At 43.3% G+C, this 21,512-nt stretch overlaps 10 protein-coding genes across 10 annotated transcripts; 4 read left to right on the forward strand and 6 right to left on the reverse strand. All coding sequences in view use genetic code 12, as the record gives it.

Moving 5' to 3' along the window:
- Positions 1–122: 122 nt before the first annotated feature.
- MNS1 (mannosyl-oligosaccharide alpha-1,2-mannosidase) lies at positions 123–1,946 on the reverse strand (the record flags this gene model as incomplete). Its single annotated transcript, XM_006689082.2, has 1 exon — positions 123–1,946. One exon carries the CDS (start codon positions 1,944–1,946, stop codon positions 123–125), a length of 1,824 nt encoding a protein of 607 aa, XP_006689145.2.
- Positions 1,947–2,051: 105 nt separating this feature from the next.
- Positions 2,052–3,506, reverse strand: PSN45_002347 (uncharacterized protein; the record flags this gene model as incomplete). The annotated part of the gene is made up of 1 exon (XM_006690102.2): positions 2,052–3,506. The coding sequence occupies one exon, from the start codon at positions 3,504–3,506 to the stop codon at positions 2,052–2,054; it is 1,455 nt and encodes a 484-aa protein (XP_006690165.1).
- Positions 3,507–3,674: 168 nt separating this feature from the next.
- On the reverse strand, positions 3,675–4,490 carry PSN45_002348 (uncharacterized protein; the record flags this gene model as incomplete). The annotated part of the gene is made up of 2 exons (XM_006689081.2): positions 3,675–4,357; positions 4,475–4,490. The coding sequence occupies 2 exons, from the start codon at positions 4,488–4,490 to the stop codon at positions 3,675–3,677; spliced, it is 699 nt and encodes a 232-aa protein (XP_006689144.2).
- A 155-nt stretch (positions 4,491–4,645) lies between these two features.
- Positions 4,646–6,277, forward strand: cut15 (Importin subunit alpha-1; the record flags this gene model as incomplete). Its single annotated transcript, XM_066157849.1, has 2 exons — positions 4,646–6,202; positions 6,272–6,277. The coding sequence occupies 2 exons, from the start codon at positions 4,646–4,648 to the stop codon at positions 6,275–6,277; spliced, it is 1,563 nt and encodes a 520-aa protein (XP_066013946.1).
- Positions 6,278–8,173: 1,896 nt separating this feature from the next.
- On the forward strand, positions 8,174–10,429 carry ACF2_1 (endo-1,3-beta glucanase; the record flags this gene model as incomplete). Its single annotated transcript, XM_066157850.1, has 1 exon — positions 8,174–10,429. One exon carries the CDS (start codon positions 8,174–8,176, stop codon positions 10,427–10,429), a length of 2,256 nt encoding a protein of 751 aa, XP_066013947.1.
- Positions 10,430–10,581: 152 nt separating this feature from the next.
- On the forward strand, positions 10,582–11,289 carry HSP31_1 (plasma membrane heat shock protein; the record flags this gene model as incomplete). The annotated part of the gene is made up of 1 exon (XM_006690101.1): positions 10,582–11,289. One exon carries the CDS (start codon positions 10,582–10,584, stop codon positions 11,287–11,289), a length of 708 nt encoding a protein of 235 aa, XP_006690164.1.
- Positions 11,290–11,436: 147 nt separating this feature from the next.
- PSN45_002352 (uncharacterized protein) lies at positions 11,437–13,890 on the reverse strand (the record flags this gene model as incomplete). The annotated part of the gene is made up of 1 exon (XM_066157851.1): positions 11,437–13,890. The coding sequence occupies one exon, from the start codon at positions 13,888–13,890 to the stop codon at positions 11,437–11,439; it is 2,454 nt and encodes an 817-aa protein (XP_066013948.1).
- Positions 13,891–15,439: 1,549 nt separating this feature from the next.
- On the forward strand, positions 15,440–17,944 carry BGL1_1 (beta-glucosidase; the record flags this gene model as incomplete). Its single annotated transcript, XM_066157852.1, has 2 exons — positions 15,440–17,273; positions 17,319–17,944. 2 exons carry the CDS (start codon positions 15,440–15,442, stop codon positions 17,942–17,944), a joined length of 2,460 nt encoding a protein of 819 aa, XP_066013949.1.
- An 85-nt stretch (positions 17,945–18,029) lies between these two features.
- On the reverse strand, positions 18,030–18,899 carry AYR1_2 (NADPH-dependent 1-acyl dihydroxyacetone phosphate reductase; the record flags this gene model as incomplete). Its single annotated transcript, XM_006689077.1, has 1 exon — positions 18,030–18,899. The coding sequence occupies one exon, from the start codon at positions 18,897–18,899 to the stop codon at positions 18,030–18,032; it is 870 nt and encodes a 289-aa protein (XP_006689140.1).
- Positions 18,900–19,733: 834 nt separating this feature from the next.
- Positions 19,734–21,500, reverse strand: PSN45_002355 (uncharacterized protein; the record flags this gene model as incomplete). Its single annotated transcript, XM_006689076.2, has 1 exon — positions 19,734–21,500. The coding sequence occupies one exon, from the start codon at positions 21,498–21,500 to the stop codon at positions 19,734–19,736; it is 1,767 nt and encodes a 588-aa protein (XP_006689139.2).
- Between the last annotated feature and the right edge of the window lie 12 nt (positions 21,501–21,512).

A 21,512-nucleotide genomic window follows, 5' to 3' on the forward strand; every position in this document is an offset into this window, starting at 1 on the left:
TGTAATCGAGGAAGATTGGTTACCTCAAAAACTTGCGAACCGAGACCAGGCGCGCACTGGTGTGGGCACGTAACATTTTGGTGATTATGATGATACTCATTTATTTGCAACTACATAATAACCTAATGATCAAGGATTTCGGGGTTTTTCTGAGCTTCTTCTTGTACCTGTTGATCGACAGGCTTGTCGGCAGGAGCAGCCTCAGGTATATTGTTCTTGTCGATTTCAACATTTGGAGTCTCTATATTGGCTCTTTCTTCGGAACCTTTGGACCGTCTCCACCCGGTTTTGAAGAGTTTACCCATATCGAAACGAGGGAACGGATGGGCTTCTGTGTTAAAAACATACTTGTCGAGAGGAAGCTTGTTTTCGTCATCGAATAACAAGAACAAATATTTCAAGGTTTCGGCCCACCAGAACGACTCCACGTTATCTCTTCTCTTTGGCGGAATCACCGTCATATCATCAAGCGATGTGTACGAAACATCTCCCTCTTCACTAACGTATCTAGAGTGTTGCACAAACTTCTGGAAAATTTTGTATCCATACCGTCTATACTTTTCGTCACCTGTCAATCTGTACAAGTAGAATAACGATTCGACAGTTTCTGGACGTTGCAAATTATGTTTGTCCAAAGGTTTGATGTAGAAGTCACGCGACTTGGTTTTGTCCTCATTGAAAACAACGATTTCAGGTGCCAATCCGGTGGGAGTATCCTCGTACATCCGGTAACAACTATAGGTCAAGTCAGCTCCGAACTTGAATTCCAACTCCTTCTTGGTGTTCCACCATGGCTGCTTTCTGGCCTCTTCCAAGGTTAGCCCTGAAGTGGCACCCAAACTTACCAAACCTCCGTAGAAGCAAACCAAGTGGTCCATTTTCGGACTCAACTTCCCTTTGATTCCATTTTCCAATTCTCCAATGTACACCAAGTGATTAGGTTTGGAATAGCTAACCATATTGTGGGTAATTCCTTCAAAAGATTCCTTGTACATATCGTAGTACACATGTTCTTGTTCATTGGTTTGCAAGAACTGCTTCAACAAATACTCATAGTAGGAGTCTCCTCTTGAGCCCAACCTGATCAACCGACTTTGGTATTTTCCAGTGTCTGGATTAACGTAGATTGGAACCAAGCCATCTGTAGGTTCATTAGAATCCAAAACCTCCATGATTTTTTCGACTTTTTCCCAGTATACTGCTTCCCCGGTCAAGTGACTCAAGTACTTGAACTCCAATTGTAAGGTGGCCACCTCAGCAGTAGAAGAAGCACCATTATCGACATGGTTCTTAATGGCTTTACCAGTTTTCAAATTGACAGAAGAATATGGAAGCCCTGAAGGACTCTTAAACCCTTCAAGCAACGCACCGGCCAAGTCCACGGCCCTATCCAAGTACAAATCATCTTCAGATAAGTGGAATGCTGATAAGAGTCCTCCCATCATTCTGATGGTGGTTTCAAACACATTGACTTCGTAATCTATATTATAGTCCAAAACACTCTTGATCCAGTTCCTGGCCCTCAAAACTTCACCAGGACAATCCATGATCATCAAAGTATCCAACGAATCAACAATCATCCAACCCAATGGATTGGGACCCATATTTTCACCCTGTTGAGAAATAGGATGAAAAACATCCTTTCCCCATGCATGTTTTTCATACGTATGCCACGATTCAAGGAACGCATCACGGACTTCTGCCTGGGCCTGTTTCCAATCGGTTCCCTTGGAGGGTTTGGAGGCCGATCGGGAGGTGGAAAACACATATACAAAGTATACCACCAATGAGGCTACAAAACCTTTAAATAACATTTGAAGCTTTTTGGTGGTGGGCTTGGGCTTAAACGTGTGTCCTCCCGAAGGCTTATCTTTGTATAAGGGCAATTCACGTGAGCTATTTCCACCGGTTAACTTATTCAATTGAATTCCAATTGAATTGAACATGTGATAGAGACGATCTCAGTGCAACCTGTCAAGTATAGAGAGATGCGCGACTAAGCGCTGCCGACTAGTAAAAATGTTCATTCGCACGTACATACCTAACTCTCCTTATCGATGGTGAAACAACTTCGAGAGGGTCGACCGCTTCTGCGATGACCTTGAGTCGGAGCGGTCACCGGTCGGTGAGAGTGATCGGGTAGCAGAAGGGGACCTGGATCCTGATATCAGAAACAGCAGTTTCGCGTCTTCGGTCCCGTCTAACGGCACTTGTCGGGATCTTCCTCTTTCTTCGTTCAAGGCCACCAAACTCACATGAGATGAGGACCGAGACCCCAATGGGCTCTTCATCTTCTTCTTTTTCTTGTCCTTGATGAACGTTTCACTGATATCGATATTCTTCAACCAGTTCTGAAAGTACTGTTGATTATCTATGGGGTTGGTCAATTCTTTAATATAGTCGTATGTGGGCTTTACCACAATCACCGGCACCAACGCGTACTCCAAGAAGTACTTGGATACGGTGGTTTTGGCAAAAAATCCCTTCAGTTCCTTGTCCGGTGAGTGCATGCCGATTGTCATCATCTGCGGCGTATACTCGTCAATGGCTTTTTTGAGGAGCTTTTGCGGTTTGCCAATCACGATTTCAAACACAATGGAGATCTTCTTGTTGTGGACGTTGAGATCTTCAATAAGTTCAAGCTGCCGGTTGCACTGGGCCCGGTCAATATCATGGTGCAATTTTTCGTCCAAAACTTGCAAGATGACAATTGTATCGCCATGAATGATCATTTCGTCAAACAACCATTCAATGGCCTTCAACGACTCGCTGTCGCCGTTGAAGCCAGCCAAAAACGTCTTGTTATTCCTTCTAAATTTGAACTTGGGGTGCTTGGCCTTCAAGGTTAAGGATATTCGCTCGATGTTGGTGGATGTATCAAACGAAATCCCCCGTTCGTACTTATAGTGTTCCCGGGACTTCTCGTCTATGGAGCTGGTTGAGTGCAAAACACGAAGATTCGTGAAGGATGTCGACCGGGAGCCTGGTGCAGTGGAAAGAGCAGAAGGGATGAATGGTCTGCTGGTAAAGTAATCATTTCCTATAACCGAACCACTGGGTGAAATCAATGGCGTGGTGTTGGTAGATATTATGGGAGTGGAAGATTCCAGGTCGAAATCATCGTAGTAAATTCTCCCCAACAAGTCTGACGAGTCGTTTTCTTTGGTATAAACATCGATCGAGTCATCTGTCGTATGATAGATGAGTGAATTGAGTTTTGTATTTTTGGAGGTGGTGGGATCAAACCGCTCTCTGTTGCGCGACTTCACCACCTTCTTCTCCCTTGGTTTTCCGAGTTCTTCGGTAGTATCGTCGTCTTCAGTGGATTTGGGCTCCTTAGATTCCTGTTCAGGAGAAGGTTTGATTTCTTGGCCCGAGGATATCTCAGAGTCGGCTTCATGAGATCGGGTGGGGCTGCGTCTTCGTTGGAGATCGGGGTGTGATCTCATCTGGTTATTCCCTGAGTAATAGAGATTTGAGCCTCTGGCAGCTGAAAACATTCCCATAGTAATGTGGTGTTGGGAAGAAATAGCTTGTGAGGCATTCAGTTTTTTACGGATGAGCCGCGCGGATTCTTAGTGAAATATTTACAAGATATGAGAATACATATGAAAGCAGGAATTTGGTGGAATGGTAAAGGTGAAGTGGGATACCGACGTTCAAAGCTGGTGGATTCACTGGCTCTTATTATAGTCGATGTACCTTCCATTATCTTCTCCTGAGTTCTTCTCCACGATTCCCCAAAGTCGGTCCATCTTCATCCCACCGATATCATCCACAATATAGTGTTTTCTCACAGTACCCGACTCGGGCTCTTTGTCTTGCCACACAGCATACGATGCTAAAAGCGGTACCTTAGGAGTCAGTACCAATTTTAGCGAATCGTTCCCTGAAACACGAACCAACTGGTTGAATGTCTTACCCCCAGTGAAGTTCAACTTCTCCACGATCAATTGCTCGTCGTTCACCAAGTTTTCTAGCGTCTGAGGCTTGTTTTTGTCATACAATCTAAAGATTCTTGTGACATATTCACGAGTCTTATATTGCACCACCATTGCCGGTACAGAACAAGCGGCAAGAGTCGATACCGCATAGTAGTCATCAAAGTGGGGCGAATCGTAGAACAACTTGGCTCCGTAACATCCCAAAACTCCCACGCTTATGGTGAGTCTCTTTAACAACGCTACGTATTTGGAGCCAGGAGCTTCATATAATGGTTGGTACGATAACCGCAAATTCTCTGGCAATTCTACCAGCCTCACATATCCAGGCTTGCGGACCTTGACTCTATCAGTAAGCAATGTGGGAGACCATGGGTTGTTTTCTGAGATGATCTCATCGGTCTCTATGGACGAGTCTGGAGACTTATAGCTACCCTTGTGTGAGGCATAATGGCGAACCAGTGACAATAGCATTGTCTTTATATGTATGGCAACCGTATTGGCCCTCTGGCTTCGGGCTAAATCCCTTAAACCTATCACATATGCCATAGTCATATTACCAGCTTATAGGCGTTCGAACTGGAAAGAAAAGGGTGGATTTCGTAGGCGCGCTTAATCGTGCACCATCACATTTTTTTCCAGTATTACAGCAAAAAACTCCATCCTTTAATCATATATTTTTTTCCTCTGAATACAAATATATCATGGACGGAGATGCCACCAGCCGGTTCGTGCCGGAATATCGTCGAACCACATTTAAGAACAAGGGACGTTTTCAAAGTGATGAATTAAGAAGAAGAAGAGAAACTCATCAGGTTGATTTGAGAAAGCAAAAAAGAGAAGAAGTGTTATCCAAGAGAAGAAACTTCACTAACGCCGATACCAACGATTCCGAAGATGAAGATGAATATGGCTTGGAAGGAAACACAGATGAATCCAAGTTCTATAGCAACTTGTTGCAAGAATTACCTAGAATGGTGGAATTAATCAAGTCTCCCGACTTTGATGATCAGTTGAATGCTACCGTTAAATTCAGACAAATCTTGTCCAGAGAACATAATCCTCCCATCAATGCCGTTATCCAGTCGGGGGTTATTGCCACTTTGGTGGATTTCATGAAATCCTCTCATCCTGATATGTTGCAATTGGAGGCTGCTTGGGCTTTGACCAATATTGCCTCAGGTAACTCTGATCAAACCAGGGTGGTTGTTGAGGCCGGTGCCGTGCCTTTGTTTGTGGAGTTATTGAGTTCCCAGTCGGTTGAAGTCAAAGAGCAAGCGATTTGGGCTTTGGGTAACGTTGCAGGTGATTCGACCTCTTACAGAGACTTTGTTTTGGAGTGTGGTGCAATGCTTCCGGTGTTGGACTTGTTCAACAGCACCAAAATGTCCTTGATCAGAACTGCTACCTGGACCTTATCCAACTTGTGTAGAGGTAGAAACCCTCAACCTGATTGGTCTATAGTGAGCCAAGCTATTCCTACCTTGGCCAAGTTGATCTACTCCATCGACACCGAGACCTTGATTGATGCGTGCTGGGCGGTTTCCTACTTGTCGGACGGAACCAGTGAAGCCATTCAAGCGGTTATTGATGCTAGAATACCCCATAGATTGGTTGAATTGTTGGGCCATGAATCTACTTTGGTCCAAACCCCAGCCTTAAGATCCATTGGTAATATTGTCACTGGTAATGATTTGCAAACGCAGGTTGTGATCAACACAGGAGCCTTGACTGCTTTGGGTCCTTTATTGAGCTCTCCCAAAGAAACTATCAGAAAGGAAGCCTGTTGGACCATATCTAATATCACTGCCGGAAACACTGAACAAATACAAGCAGTTATTGAAGCTAATTTGATTCCACCTGTTTTAAGATTGTTGGTCAATGGTGATTACAAAACCAAAAAAGAAGCCTGCTGGGCCATCTCCAACGCCTCTTCTGGTGCCTTGACCAAGCCTGATCAAATCAGATACCTTGTGAGCCAAGGATGTATTAAGCCATTGTGTGACTTGTTGGCCGTTGGCGATGCCAAGATTATCGAGGTCACCTTGGACTCCTTGGAGAATATTCTTAAGATGGGTGAAATGGATAGAGAAGCTCGTGGTGCTAGTGTCAACGAATACGCTTTATACATTGAAGAAGCTGGAGGAATGGATAAAATCAGTGAATGCCAAAGCAATGAAAATGAGAAGATCTACGAGAAGGCTTATCATATTATCGTCAAGTACTTTTCCGAAGAAGATGATCAAACTGATGATGATATGGTTCCTCAGGCATATGGGGAAACTTTTGGATTTGGCGTTCAGGATCAAGATCAAACTCAAAACTTCCAGTTCTAAGCCAATGTCCTCACTATATCTCTTCATACCTCTTGATCCCCTTTTTGCTGATGGTTTCTTCTTCTATTTATATTAGTACTAACTCTTACAACTCTATCATCTGTTAAATAGTCTCCCTCTTCTTTTATAGGCTTTTACAGGTATCACCTCTGCATCTTATAAATATACTTCAATTATTGAAAACTTCAAGAAATTTCTGCCGGTTACCTGCAGCGTCTGCCAACTTACCATTGATAAACTGGTGGTTGGTCATTTTGGCAGTAGTTTGCGGAGTATTGTTCTTGACCAAGTCGTCAGTTTTACCCTTCTTCACCATACTGGTGATAATCTCATAAGCAACTTGAGCACCATTAGTGGCAGTGATCTCAGCGTTATCAAAAGCTGGGGACACCTCCACCACATCCGCTCCTACAATGTTCAAGCCGTCGATGGCTCTCAAAACATAAAGTAACTCTCTAGGAAGCCAACCACCAGGCTCCTGAGTCCCCGTGCCACTTCCAAAGCCTGGATCCAACACATCAATGTCCACAGACAAATAAGTAGGTGTGTCCTTGGGAACCGTATCAAGGATTTTGTCGATAACGTACTTGACACCTTCAACCCAAATATCGTCTGCGTAGATTCTTTCGAAATGCTGTTCATCATCAGAGATATAATCTTCGACCCCCGAGAGCTTGGTTCTAAGGCCAGCGTGAATGTTATGTGTTGAAGTTAAGCCTTCCTGGTTAGCTTTCCATAACATGGAACCATGATTCAACTCGGATTGGTCAGAGTGCCAGTAAGATGGGTAACCTTCTGGAGTCCAAGTATCCAAATGAGCATCGAAATGAATCACGTTCAAAGGCCCGTAGATACTGTGTAACGCCCTTAAGTGTGGGAGCAATACCGAGTGGTCTCCACCCAAAGCAACGTATCTTGGAGGTGCTAGGGTGGAATTGGCATCTCTTCTATAGATCAACTCCTCAAACGCCATGGTCATTTGCTTGAACGCCAACTCGTTGTCCATGGGTGTTACCGGGATGTCTCCACAGTCCACGATCTTGGCCCAGTTCTGGTACGGGTTCATCATGGCTCTTTGGTTGAATCCTCTCAACGAGGTCTGCCTCTGCGAGGCGGTTCTAATTGCACGAGGACCAAACCTGGCACCAGGTCGGTATGACGTGGCGGTATCAAATGGAACGCCAATCACGGCGATGTCGTAGTGCTGTTCAGGCTCAAGTAAACAATTATGGCTCTCCAAATGGGCAAATGTGTTGATGCCTTGAAACGGCCAGTATCCTCCCCAGAGGTCTTCCAAAGACGGTGAGTCCACCGAGTCGAAGTGAAGTTCGCCGGTTTCCAGCTGCAAGTGGACCTGGGCATTTATAAGCCCTAAAACGCTGGCAATTTGGAACAAAACACTAAACTTCATGAAGTAAAAGAGATAATCGGCTGGGTATATTGGGTTGCGGAATTCGAGCAAAGGCTTATCGCGGAATCGACAAATTTGACAGAAACAGTGAAAAACGATGACAGGGACAGGACAGTTCGACACCGGGAAGGAAGAACAAATGGACAAACGAAAAACACCAAAAGGGTGGACTTTGATGGGGTTTAAATAGGAAAAACTCCAAACTGTATTTCCTGGTGGAGATTTCCCTCGCGGAACTACCTGCCCTATTGGGTAATCGCATTTTTCACCACCTCTCTTCCGTTACCATAACTCGCTCGGCATCACCAGTGGCTGCAATTCTCCACTCCTGACCCTGTCTCTGCCCAGGTTTTGTATCACGTGGTCAATATCACCTATGTTTTTATGGAGGTGTGTTCCTGTACACAGCCCGGCCCATTTGGAGATGCTCACTTAGCGTACCTGAAATAAGCTGCACCATTTTGTTCATTTGCTTTTGAGGTACAATGGGACTTTCAGATATCAAAAATGCCATGAAGAAGTTGCAGGTGTCTTCCAAGGAGCCTTCCAAGCCGTACACGCGTCCCAAGGCCCCGCTCCCACCGCAAAACCTGTGTCCTTCCATCAGTGCCGATGACCTCTTTGCGAACCCAATCGCAGTCGCCGAACCTGCCAAAATCTTTGCTAGAGCCAAACACCAACAACCTCCACAAGGCTGTAAACAACTGGAATGTGATGCTCCCATCCACACAAACAATTTCTATAACAATTTGACGTTGGAGGACCAGACGTTCCCGGTGTGGACCCAACCGTACTCCCTTTGGTTGACGAAAGATCCAGACCAAGATGCTGGATTTGCCTTCAACCACACCGAGGCGTCTCAGCGGGTGTTTGGTCCCGACCCAGGCTCGCAGCCGGCTCAGTACTATTTCAATCCTCCGCGAATCAAGTCATTTGTGGTGGGTGGTGAAGGGTTTGATACTACAAACATCCGCTTATCTTTGGAAAATCACTCCAAAATGGCTGTCACCGCTGTTTTGAAGCGAGGATCGGACTCGGGAAGCATCCAGTTCCCCTTGGCCTACGGAATGGGTTTTGTGACGGCAATTTACAATGGCATCAAGCCAATAATTGCTTCTCAAGTTGGAGTTCATCATTTCGATAAAAAAGGCTCGGTGGGAAGCGTCGACAAGTACCGGGTCGAATTGTTCAACCAGGTGGTTTGGACGATGTACGTTAGTGGGCAGAAGCCGGAGTTTTGCTTGAAGGACGGAAGAATCGTGGGAAATCTGTGTGGACAATTCGTGGTGCAAATTTGCCGGGGTGAATCTAGTCACTATGACGAATCCGCCGGGACATATGCCACCAGTTGCACGCTCTCTGGGAAGGTGAGTTCAAAGGATGGTAGAAGTTGCAAGTATAACTTCAAGTATGGAATTGGGGGCAATTCCAAGAGTAATAAGCTTGTGATCTGGTGTTTACCTCATCACCAAGAAGCATTGACCAAAGACACCAGAAACACCGATACAAACATGCGACTTGATTCAACCACCAAGGGTATTATGCGGGCTTACTTGACCAATGACTTGGCTATGGAAGAAACGAATTTACCTACTCAAATAAACTGGGAACCATGGTCCGAAGTGTCGAGCTTCAAAGGAGAAGCCAAGTACTCAAAGTCAGCTTTGGATGCCATAAGAAATGCAGCGGAAAAAGAAGTGGACCAGGACGTTATTGGAATGGCTGATATCGATTCCATGTATACGTCTGGAAAGATCTTGGACAAGTTTGCCTATATTCTTTATGTGTGCCATTTTGTGTTAAAGGACGACAAACTAACTAAGAAGCTTTTCCCGCAGATTACCAAGGCCATTGAAATCTTTTCATCCAATAAGCAGAAATTCCCGTTGCTCTACGATACATCTTGGAAAGGGTTGATTTCGTCTGCTGATCCAGGGGCAGACTTCGGAAATGCAAACTACAATGACCACCACTTCCACTACGGATATCACATCCATGCCGTGGCCTTAGTAGCATATGTTGATAAATCCTTCAACGGCGGCAAATGGTTTTCCTGTTCCAATGTTAAGAACTACACTGATACTTTGATTCGTGATGTTGCCAATCCGTCGACCCAAGACCCGTTTTTTCCCCAGTTCAGAAGTTTTGACTGGTTTCACGGCCATTCGTTTGCCCATGGGATTTTTGCTTCCGGGGATGGCAAAGATGAAGAGTCTTCATCGGAGGACTATCACTGCTACTACGGAATGAAGTTATTTGCTAAGATCACGGGCGATGCGGCGATGGAGAGCCGGGCAAACTTGATTCTTTCCATCATGAGACGTAGTATGAACATGTACATGCTTTACTCCGATGACAACCAAATCCAACCACCGAACTTCATTGGCAATAAGGTGGCGGGGATTTCGTTTGAAAACAAAATCGATTTTGCCACGTACTTCGGCAGAGGAACCATTGGCAACGAATGGATCCATGGTATTCATATGTTGCCTATTACCCCAATGTCGTCATACATTCGTGGAGAAAAATTTGTTCGCGAAGAGTGGCAGCAGATTTTGCAGCCGATCGTCGAGCGCATCCCCGACGGATGGAAAGGAATATTGATGCTCAACCTTGCATTATGTGACCCCAAACTGGCATGGAAATGGTTTTCAGGTGATGACTGGAATGATGCGCTTATTGATAATGGAATGTCTAGAACTTGGTCGCTTGCTTACATTGCTGCCGTAGGTGGTATTTAATTAGTAATATAGCCGGGTAAAAAGCAAAAGTTCTGCGCGTTCCTGTTCGGTGTTTGAGAGAGACGGCCGAAGCAATTCAGTATAAATGACGTGCGCCGCTTCTATGAATTGAAATCCTAACATCGAACTCCAACCTCATTGCTTCGACAAAAATGCCATCTGTACTTATTGCCCTCCCATCTTACCACGGACCTTTCTTCAACGATGGTACCACCACCGGTACCTTCGCGGTCGAAGTCATCCACCCATTCGAGGCTTTCAAAGCCAAAGGGTACGACATTGACTTTGCTTCAAGAACCGGTTCCTTCGGCTATGACGACCATTCTCTTACCGAAGACTTCCTCAAAGGTGATGACAAGGCCATTTTGGAAGACCCCAACTCCGAATATAATATCACTCTTAAGAAAATCAAGAAGGCCTCGGATGTAAATCCTAAAGACTACGACATTTTCTTTGCCGTTGGGGGCTACGGAGCAAGTTTCGACTTTCCTACTGCCACCGATGTGGTGAAGGTGGCGGAAGACATTTACGCCAACGGTGGTGTTGTTGCAGCTGTTTGTCATGGTCCAGCTATTTTCACCAATATGAAGGATCCTAGTACCGGAAAGCCACTTATTGCTGGTAAGAACGTCACGGGATTCACTGATGAAGGAGAAAAGTTGTTTGATACCGACAAACCTTTGGTCAAGTACAACCTTGACACCATGGAGGGTGTTGCCAAAAAGACAGGTGCTAACTTCAAGTTACCAGGTGCTCCATTTGATGATTTTACTGTTACTGACGGTAGAGTGGTGACGGGGGTTAACCCTGCATCTGCTGGGTCTACCGCCCGGGCTGCCATTATTGCTTCTCAACAGTAGCTAGTTAGGATTGAATAAATATTGACTTTCGGAGTTTATGTGAAATTGGGTGAGGTGATGGGGGCTTAAGTAGCGCGGCCGATGTCCTATAACCGATATGAATTACTATGTAATTTTAGCCCAATTTATATAATGAATGTTAGCTTATTAGATGAACAAGGATAACACCGAGACCAAAGCAAGGAATGACACGGAGTACTTTGAGGCAGCGCCTTCGTAGGTTTGACTGACAGTTGGTGTGGATGCGGTACTGGACGAGGTCGAAGATGCCGAAGTTCCAGAGCCAGAGCCAGAGCCAGAGCCAGAGCCAGAACTAGAACCAGAACCAGAGCCAGAACCAGAACCGGAATCGGAGCCAGAATCGGCGTCAGAACCAGAAGATCCAGAAGATCCAGTTCCAGATCCTGAAGTTCCAGATCCTGAAGTTCCAGAGTCAGAAGTTCCAGAGCCGGATGAACTAGAACCGGAGCCAGAACCAGAACCAGAAGAACCGGAGTCAGAAGTTCCAGTTCCAGTTCCTGATCCTGATCCAGTAGAAGTCTCACTAGGATTTCCAGTAGAAGTGGTGGTGAGTGTAGTAGCAACAGCAGCAACAGATCCTGATCCTGATCCTGAGCCTGATGATCCTGATCCTGAGCCTGATGATCCTGAACTAGAAGGAGATGCTGATCCTGATCCTGACCCCGATCCTGATCCTGAGCCTGATGATCCTGATCCTGAGCCTGATGATCCTGATCCTGAGCCTGATGATCCTGAACTAGAAGGAGATGCTGATCCTGATCCTGACCCCGATCCTGATCCTGAGCCTGATGATCCTGAACTAGAAGGAGATGCTGATCCTGATCCTGACCCCGATCCTGACCCTGATCCTGGTCCTGATCCTGATGATCCTGAACTAGAAGGAGAAGGAGATCCTGATCCAGAGCCAGAGCCAGATGGTACTCCAACGGTGGTGGTAGCAGTGGTTTGGGTGGCAGTGTCAGTAGCACCAGAAGTAGCACCAGAAGTAGCACCAGAAGTAGCACCAGAAGTAGCACCAGAAGCAGCACCAGAAGTAGCACCAGAAGTAGCACCAGAAGTAGCACTAGACGATCCAGTAACAGACGAAGCACTAGAAGTTACTTCACTAGACGAAGCAGCAGAGCTGGTAGCAGAAGTGGAAGTGGCTTCAGAACTTGTAGCAGCGGAACTAGAAGAAGCCTCAGAACTCGAAGAAGCAGCTGAACTAGAAGAAGCCTCAGAACTAGAAGAAGCCTCAGAACTAGAAGAAGCAGCTGAACTCGAAGAAGCCTCAGAACTAGAAGAAGCAGCTGAACTAGAAGAAGCCTCAGAACTAGAAGAAGCAGCTGAACTAGAAGAAGCAGCTGAACTAGAAGAAGCCTCAGAACTAGAAGAAGCCTCAGAACTAGAAGAAGCAGCTGAACTCGAAGAAGCAGCTGAACTAGAAGAAGCAGCTGAACTAGAAGAAGCAGCTGAACTAGAAGAAGCAGCTGAACTAGAAGAAGCAGCTGAACTAGAAGAAGCAGCTGAACTAGAAGAAGCAGCTGAACTAGAAGAAGCAGCTGAACTGGATGATGGCTCAAAAGTGCTGGAAGCATCAGTTGGTGTAATTGGCACATCCAAACACTTGGGACAAGTAGAAGGTCTTTCGGTGTTCACAGCATCTCCTTGGTACACCAAACCACCATTAATAACCTCTCCAATACCTGGACCGAAATCTGGGGTAATTTTCTCAATCAAACTATCATCATAGCCAGCACCAATGTTAAACTTGTATGAAGAAACGGCATTGGCAGTAACAGTTAAAATACCATCTTCACTGTACGACCAGGACTCAATTGCAACACCAAGGCCAATCACATTATCACTTCCCCATCCCACAACATTGAAAGTTTGTTCAACGGTATAAGCATCAACTTTAATGGATCCACTAGTGGAAGAGAAGACAAAGGTTTGATCAGTAGAAATATCCAAGTCAGAGTATGCAATCCAAGCAGTAGAGTCTTCACCAATATCGAAACATCCGCTACCGTCGATGGCAGTGGCTTGTCTGTAAGCCATGTTGACCAAACAAATCGCACCATCGTTGTTAATTCTTTGCAAGTCCCAGCCCAAGTTCACCCAACCGGCAGATCTGTACAATTGGGTGAAGTGAATCAAACCGTAGTTATTCCAGTCTGAAGAAGTAATGGCCATTGTTGGAGTACCAAAGTCACCGTTACCTGCAAACCAAATTTGACCGTTGTTGGTGAAGGTAGTAGCGTCTGTATTATAGAATGGAGTCAATTGTGACTGTTCAGAATTTAACACCACTTTACCATTGTCACCAACAGTCCATTGGTTGTTGGCACCTCCCAAATTCACATTCAAACCAATGGTTGGAGATTCGGATGTAATGTATAAATCACCATTGACAATCAAGTCACCTACAAAGGTGGTGAAGTCGTTGTCAATGATAGACCAATAAACACCTTCTTCGACTGTGGTGTCCCCAAAATTGGTACTAAAGGTTCCCCTTGAGATTGTGTTACTAGTGATATCAAGAGCCATGGCTTTGGCTATCAAAGCCAAAGCAGGCATCAAAGTAGAAGCAAATTTCATTGGTTATTAGCGAAAGTAAGAAAAGCTGATGAGGATAACTAGGAAACAAGGGATTTCCAAGCTGTATTTATACTCTTCTAAAGGATCTCCAAGAACTCCCGACTAAGTTTGTAAAACATCACAAAAGCTGGGATTCACGAACATACGCCATAAAAACCCGAGATCCACAAAGTATTTTTTTCGCATCCACATTGTTGCACAACAATAGTGATAAATGTGGAAATTAAATATGGTTGACAACCTTCCGAGACAGGAAAAAACAGCCCCGGTGATCTACTACTTCCTAAACCCGCCCATCGCGGAGTACACGCTCTATACACATGACCTATTGTAATTACCCTTAGTTTTGGCGATATTAATTGTTCTCGAGATTGTCGATTTAAACTGCGTTAGGAAACGCAGTTTTTCTACAATATATCAAGGCTCTTAAGTGCGTTAAAATGAACGTTGAGAATTGGGGGGACTTGACCACCATTCATCTTTTACGAATGGTTACATATGTACAATGTGAAAGGGATTTGAACGCCTTTTGGAACAGGATTGCTAGTGCCATCTGGATAGCCAAGGCAGTATGGGATGCTTCGTAATGAGTGGGGATGTAGGTCTAGATGCTAAGTTATCTACAAAGCCAAAAAATAATTATTTTCTCAGTTAAAGCCATAAAATAATTTTCTTATTGTACGCCAAATTGACTTTTATTTTCGCACCCAATAAGGTAAAAATATTGGCTGATTGGCGAAAATACCCTATAACAAGCAATTAATTGCCCAAAAATCACAGGAGTAGGTGCTTTTGAACTCGTAACCGAGCTAAAGAGGAGAAAATAGATACTCCAGCTGCACCCTATGGAGTAAGCAGATCTGCTGATGCTCACGAAGCTTTAATTACCTTTAAACATCATGCAATAGTTCTTCTACGTCGCATGTGATACTTCGCTTGTTGAATTCAAATAGCCGATCCTTTTGGCTTCTTTGTCATACAAAACAACAAACTCTAGCGTTGAACGGGAACATTTCAGTTCAATGGTAGCGTGTTAATGGACCTAAATATAGACCCAGGGTAGAAGATCGTGTTTTTAGCGGTATTGGCAAGATAAACTAAACCAGCAATAGAAACTAAACACTCAAATAATGCAGCCATAAGCCACAAAAGCCTAAACTCGTACTGTTCATTGAAACTGTGACCTTTCTCTTGTTGGGTTTGTTTACATACAACGCCTTGGTCTTATAACCACTCCAAACAAACGAAAATCATACTGGGCATTTCGATGAAAGGGCTCAGTGGCTAATGGGTATGAACGCGCACGACAGATATCCCCCACGTCGTTTGGTACCGGCACGCACTGTCGTACGTGCTGTCGCACCCCCAAAGAACCCCCATTCCAGTACACACTTTTTGTCGTGTGCCTTACTTTTGCGACCATTTTTACGAGAAGTCTTAATAAGGCAGTTCTTCCTTAATTTCCCCATGTTTGATTCCTTTTCAACCTACCGCCGTCAACTATTTATACCTTCCTAGTTGCGATTAGATGTTTTTTACATGAGAAACTATGGACGTGGAGAAGATTTTGACCCAATTGACTTTAGAGGAGAAAATTCTTCTTCTTTCTGGAAAAGACAATTGGCACACCCATGATATTTCTAGATTAAAGATACCAAAAGTTAAATGTAGTGATGGGCCCAATGGTGTCCGTGGATCTAAAGGGTTTAATGGTGTTCCTGCTGCTTGTTTTCCTTGTGGAACTGCATTGGCATCAACTTTCAATAAACTGCTTTTAACCGAAGCAGGAAAATTGATGGGATTAGAAGCCAAACACAAAAGTGCACATATTATCTTGGGACCAACATGTAATATGCAAAGGGGACCTTTGGGGGGAAGAGGATTCGAAAGTTTTAGTGAAGACCCGTACTTGTCCGGTATGAGTTCAAGTGCGGTTATCAATGGAATTCAACACGAGCATATTGCTGCTACAATCAAGCATTATGTATGTAATGATTTAGAGCATGAAAGAAAGGCTTCAGACTCAATTTTGTCAGAGAGAAACCTACGGGAAATCTACTTAGAGCCCTTTAGGCTAGCAGTCAAGTACTCTAGTCCTCGTTGCTTTATGACCAGCTACACCAAAGTCAATGGCGACAGGGCTTCCCAGAGTAAGAAGCTCTTGAATGACATTTTGAGAGGAGAATGGGGTTGGAATGGTTTGATTATGTCCGATTGGCATGGTCTTTATACATCGGAAACTGCTTTGAAAAATGGGTTAGATCTTGAAATGCCGGGCCCTACTTATTACCGGTCTGTGAATGCTATCAAACATATGGTGGAATCCAGAGAGTTGAACATTCAATTTTTAGATGAGCGGGTTCGTAATGTTTTGAACTTGGTTAACTTTACACTAGACTCGGGGATTATTGCAGATGGCCCAGAAGATACTGATAACGATACCCAAGAAACTTCTGCTTTGTTACGAAAGTTAAGTGCTGAATCCATAGTTTTATTGAAAAATGAAGACAAAATTCTTCCTTTGGCGAAGTATGAAAAGATAGCAGTTATTGGTCCCAATGCCAAAACTGGAATCTTCAGTGGTGGAGGCTCAGCATTCTTAAGGCCATATCATGTTACCACCTCTTATGACGGTATTTCATCCAAATTGTCCAATCCACCAGAGTATACAGTAGGGTGCTACTCTTTCAAACAATTACCGTCCTTAGCAAATCAATTGACAAACCCTTTCACCGGGAAAGTTGGTTACAACATGAAATTCTTCTTGAATCCACCGGGCAAAGCGAATAGAAGGCAATTTGATGAATTGAACTTGGACCAAGCTTACATCTTTTTACAAGACTACCGACATCTGGGCCTCAATAGTGATTTATATTACATCGATATCGAAGGTGATTTTGCTCCACAAGAGTCTGCTGAGTATTCTTTTGGGTGTACTGTTTTGGGAACTGCTTTATTGTATGTGGATGACAAACTTGTGGTGGATAACAAGCATGATCAAAAGAAAGGCAACTCTTTCTTCAATTCTGGGAGTACAGAGAAGAGAAACTCGATTTTTTTGAAGAAAGGCAAGTCCTATCGGGTTAAAGTTGAGTTTGGCTCTAGGCCCACTTTCAGTGCACCTGATGCCACTGTAGTTGATTTCGGTGGGGGTGGAGGAATTGCCTTTGGGTGTGCTAAGGTAATCGATCCGCAAGAAGAAATCAAACATGCGGCAAGTATTTCTAAGCAAGTGGACAAAGTTGTATTGTGTATTGGATTAAGCAATGAGTGGGAAACTGAAGGCTCGGATAGAGATAATATGGACTTACCTTTGTTAACCAATCAGTTAGTGGAAGCTGTTCTCAAGGCAAATCCAAATACAGTGATTGTTAATCAGTCGGGTACACCGGTTGAATTTCCGTGGCTAGACAAATCCAAATGTCTAGTTCAATCTTGGTATGGTGGTAATGAAGCTGGCCATGCCATTGCTGATGTCTTGTTTGGTGATTACAATCCCAGTGGAAGATTGTCCTTGACCTTCCCACTCACGCTTGTTGACAACCCCACATTCCTAAACTTTAAGACTGAAAGGGGCAGAGTGTTGTATGGAGAGGATATATTCATGGGCTACAGATACTATGAAAAGATGAAAAAGGCGGTGTCTTTTCCCTTCGGTCATGGATTATCATACACTCTGTTTGAATATTCTAAATTGCTTGTTGAAATTGACGAAGAAAATGACGAGTTGAATGTATGTGTTAGCGTCGAAAATACTGGAAGCTGTGATGGAGATGAGGTCATTCAGTTATATACGTCTCACAAAAATCCTAAGACAATAAAGCCATGTCAGGAGTTGAAAGGCTATGAAAAAGTCTCTATAAAAGCCGGAGAGTCTGCTAGAGTGGAGATCCATTTATCTTTAAAAGACTCTTTGTCATTTTTTGACGAATATTTCGGTAAATGGAGCCTAGAGGCTGGCGAGTATGAGTTCAGAGTTGGTAAATCGAGCGGAGATATCAGATTGACTCAATTAGCAAACATCACAAAAGGAAAATTATGGCTTGGATTGTAGATTTGAATCAATGCTTATAAAATCAATGCAACTCACCAAACACTTCTCTAACCTTACGTTCACCTACCTTTTCCAATCCTTCTATCTAACTCTTGTGTCTAAGAGGGTTCAAAGAACTGTACTTCTTCCTGATGTTGCTGAATAGTTTCTGTAAGTTCAAAGCACGCACGAACATGAACGAAAATAGAAACCTGGGCATGAACTTTGTTGACCATACAAACAAAGCCTTGCCACCCCTGTAGTAGTCAACAACACCTAGTTTAGAACTTTCAAAATCATTGACGATCTTCTCGGCATGGATTTCTGGTGTTGGACCCTTCTTCCCGAAATCAGATCTTGCGGCAAAGTAATCTTCTAGTCCTTCTTCATCATAATAAGAAGTTTCGAATTTCACACTATCGGTGAACCCAGTGGGAACTGAACCTGTGATGAAGTGAAGAACTTTAACATCAAATGGCTCTAACTCGTATGCTAAACTTGAGGCATAAGACAGAAGGGCAGCCTTCGCACAGGAGTACATTGACACAAAAGGAAGGTTTGTAATACCAGCAATAGATCCTGTGAAGCCTATAGCACCTTTGGCATTAATAACATATGGAGTTAGTTCTCTGGTAACCCTGATTTGGCTCAATAGGTTAACTTGAAGACATTGTTCAGCCCTTTCGTCAGATACCTCCATTGCTGGAGCCATACAAGCTTGTCCAGCATTGTTCAATAAATACATGAGCTCTCCATTATATTCGGCCTCGATTAGTAGCTTTAATTTTTTGACGGATTCGAGAGAAGTGATATCCAATTCGATTGTCTTCACATTCAATTGGGCCAATTCCTCCATAGAAGACAACCTTCTAGCCCCAGCAATGACCTTATATCCTCTGCTCGAAAATTCTTTTGCAACTGCAAAGCCAATTCCCGATGATGCTCCTGTGACAAGCACAGACCGGTTATTCGGCATCTTGAGTCTAAACAATCTATTTAACTGCGAAAAAGTGTGGCTCCAATGCTCAAAAGATAGTCAGATTCTTTTGTTTCGTTTGCAGCCCAGAGGAGAAATTGATGTGTTCTTGCTTCCATGGCTTTAGCTGTCTTTGACGAGTTTTTTTGGCAACCATTGTCTGTTTTGAATGCATTGTGACTGTCACACTCACCGAAGTTTCTTACAATTTCGGTCTATACTATTTATGTTGGCCGTTAAACACCGCAATAGTATTAGTCTCTACGAATATTCGTCAATGCTTTGGTATCATCGGAAATCCATTACCAAACGCAATGCTATTTCGATTTGTATATAAACTGATTTGTAGTATTGTAGAAGAATTATATCAATTGACGTAATTTAAATGTTTTGTTGAACTTCTTAAATTTGCAGATTTTATCAATTATTTGCAAATTGATACAGATTTCTTATCTATAAATATTAGAAGTTTCTCCAAAAAATAACATAAAATATCCACAATATAAATTTCGATTGTTGGGCCCCAATCAAGCAGTATCTTGGCCTAAAAGTTGAGCTGAAGAACAAATGTAGAGGTATTTTATTTTGAAGCAGGTTAGAGTCGTGTGTGATCAAATATGATCTCGAAAACTGAATTTCCGGCGCGTGTAATCTCCCATGTATCACACGACAAACAGCGGTACACACACTGCGTATCACTAAATATTCAGTGCTCTTCAAGATACTGGTTTTTAAAAGACCATCCACATTAATCACAAAGTCATTCTTTTTTCATTTTCAGTTATCACATGGGTTATATATACAGTCATACTTACTGCAGATAAAGCATTGGCATTACATGAGGTTTAATTCGACACAGAACACGCTGTTGCTACCCATGCTCCGATCCAGGCAATGCTTTATCAAAGTTCCAAATCTTTTGGCCACTTGGGAAGAAGATTTAGAATACCCCCTAGCCAATAATACTAATAGACCAACGATGTTGTTTATTTTGGGTATTTCAGGCAACGCTTTAGCATATTCTGCTAACGTCGAGGTCACCATTTCTGAGCCCATCGACGAAAGAGAGTTCACCGGTTTTCCCGTTCGTACACCAAATTCTTCTCTTATTCTTCTCAAATATGATCCTGGGTCTTCAACACTTGGGGTAAAACCATCTTCGAGTTGTAATCCTGTATCAGGTGCCTTGAAGGAGGACTCAGGGCCATATAAATTGAAGACATAGCACCACAATGGGAAGATAGTTGCGAGAACAGCCATTGGTCTATAGATTACAGGATCCTTTTGAGGTTCATATTCGACCATTACCTGCTGATTGGAATTACTGTTCAAAGGGACGATCATTTCAAAAAGTAAGATGTATGCTTGTACAACTGTTAATGCCCCATTTAAGCTTTGAGCCCAGCGGCTGATTCTTTTAGCTGCACTCTCATAATCTTTCATATTAATCTTCACATTAGCCCTATGAGGAGAACCGGCGTACACGTAATAATCATATTGTCTAATTCTTAGATAAGTCTGCGCTGCATGATATTCTGGATATTGGCAAAGCTTATCAGAACACAAATTGGAAGTCTTCGGGGCTGACAACTTCCAGTATTCTAGTGCAGATGCAATTAGTTCTTGCCAATTGTTATCTTCGCTCAATTTCAAACCCAATACCAATGATTGTGATTCAGTCTGTTCCATTTGTAAGATCAAGTTAAGTAAACCAGCTAAAATAATCTTGTAGCCAAAGTACCCAGTGCTCACATGCTCATTCTGAAGTATTTTTCTTAACGATTCTGATATAGTTGGAATTTGGATAAGGGAAGAAGGTGAAAGATCTAGTGCATCCGAAGAATCTGTTTCCCAAAATTCATCTGGGCAAGGAAGTGAAAGCTTTAAATTATTTGCATACAAATTGGCAGGATGATTAAAAACCACGGCTTGTATTGTATCAACATAAAACGCTTCCCATGCTACTCTTCGCATAGATTCATTTTCTATCCAATTTTCAAGAGAACTTTTAGCATTTTGGTCTCCCAAAAATGGACTTCGTCTTAATAGCTGAATTTTAGTAGCACTGTAAATGCATGCTCTTTCATGTAGGTCTCGAGTTGATCGATTTATTTCATACATCTCGAGTATTAATAAACTGTGAATCAACCATGATTTACACGGAGGAGCTGCTTCAGGGCATGAGAGTAAAAGCCACCGTAAAGGTCTGGCAATCTTGTCTGATAACTCAACGATGGTATCGCTGTCTATCAAGTCCCAATAACCAGGTGCTGGAGCCGATTGGCATAATGATGAGCCAATAAGAGCCATGCTCAATAGTAGTAAAGGATGAGCGTCAGGTGTTGAAAAAGAAGGTTTATGGAGAACAGGAAACTGTGGGTGATAGGCAGACCAATAGTTGGACAAGAACAATTTCATATTCTTCAACGTAAAGTTGGAATCCTCTTGAAGATCAGGAATGTACTGTACCATCTGGGATAAAAGAATTTGGTCAATCTGCTGTTCATTAGCATCTTTTGAATTTTGACTGAAAGGTAACGGGCCCTTAAAGATATCCGGGATTTCAAAATCAAAATCAATAGACTCTTCAAAGGCTCCCATTAAATCTGGAGA

Source organism: Yamadazyma tenuis, chromosome 2, assembly GCF_029203305.1.
Source record: "Yamadazyma tenuis chromosome 2, complete sequence".
Classification (NCBI taxonomy): domain Eukaryota; kingdom Fungi; phylum Ascomycota; class Pichiomycetes; order Serinales; family Debaryomycetaceae; genus Yamadazyma; species Yamadazyma tenuis.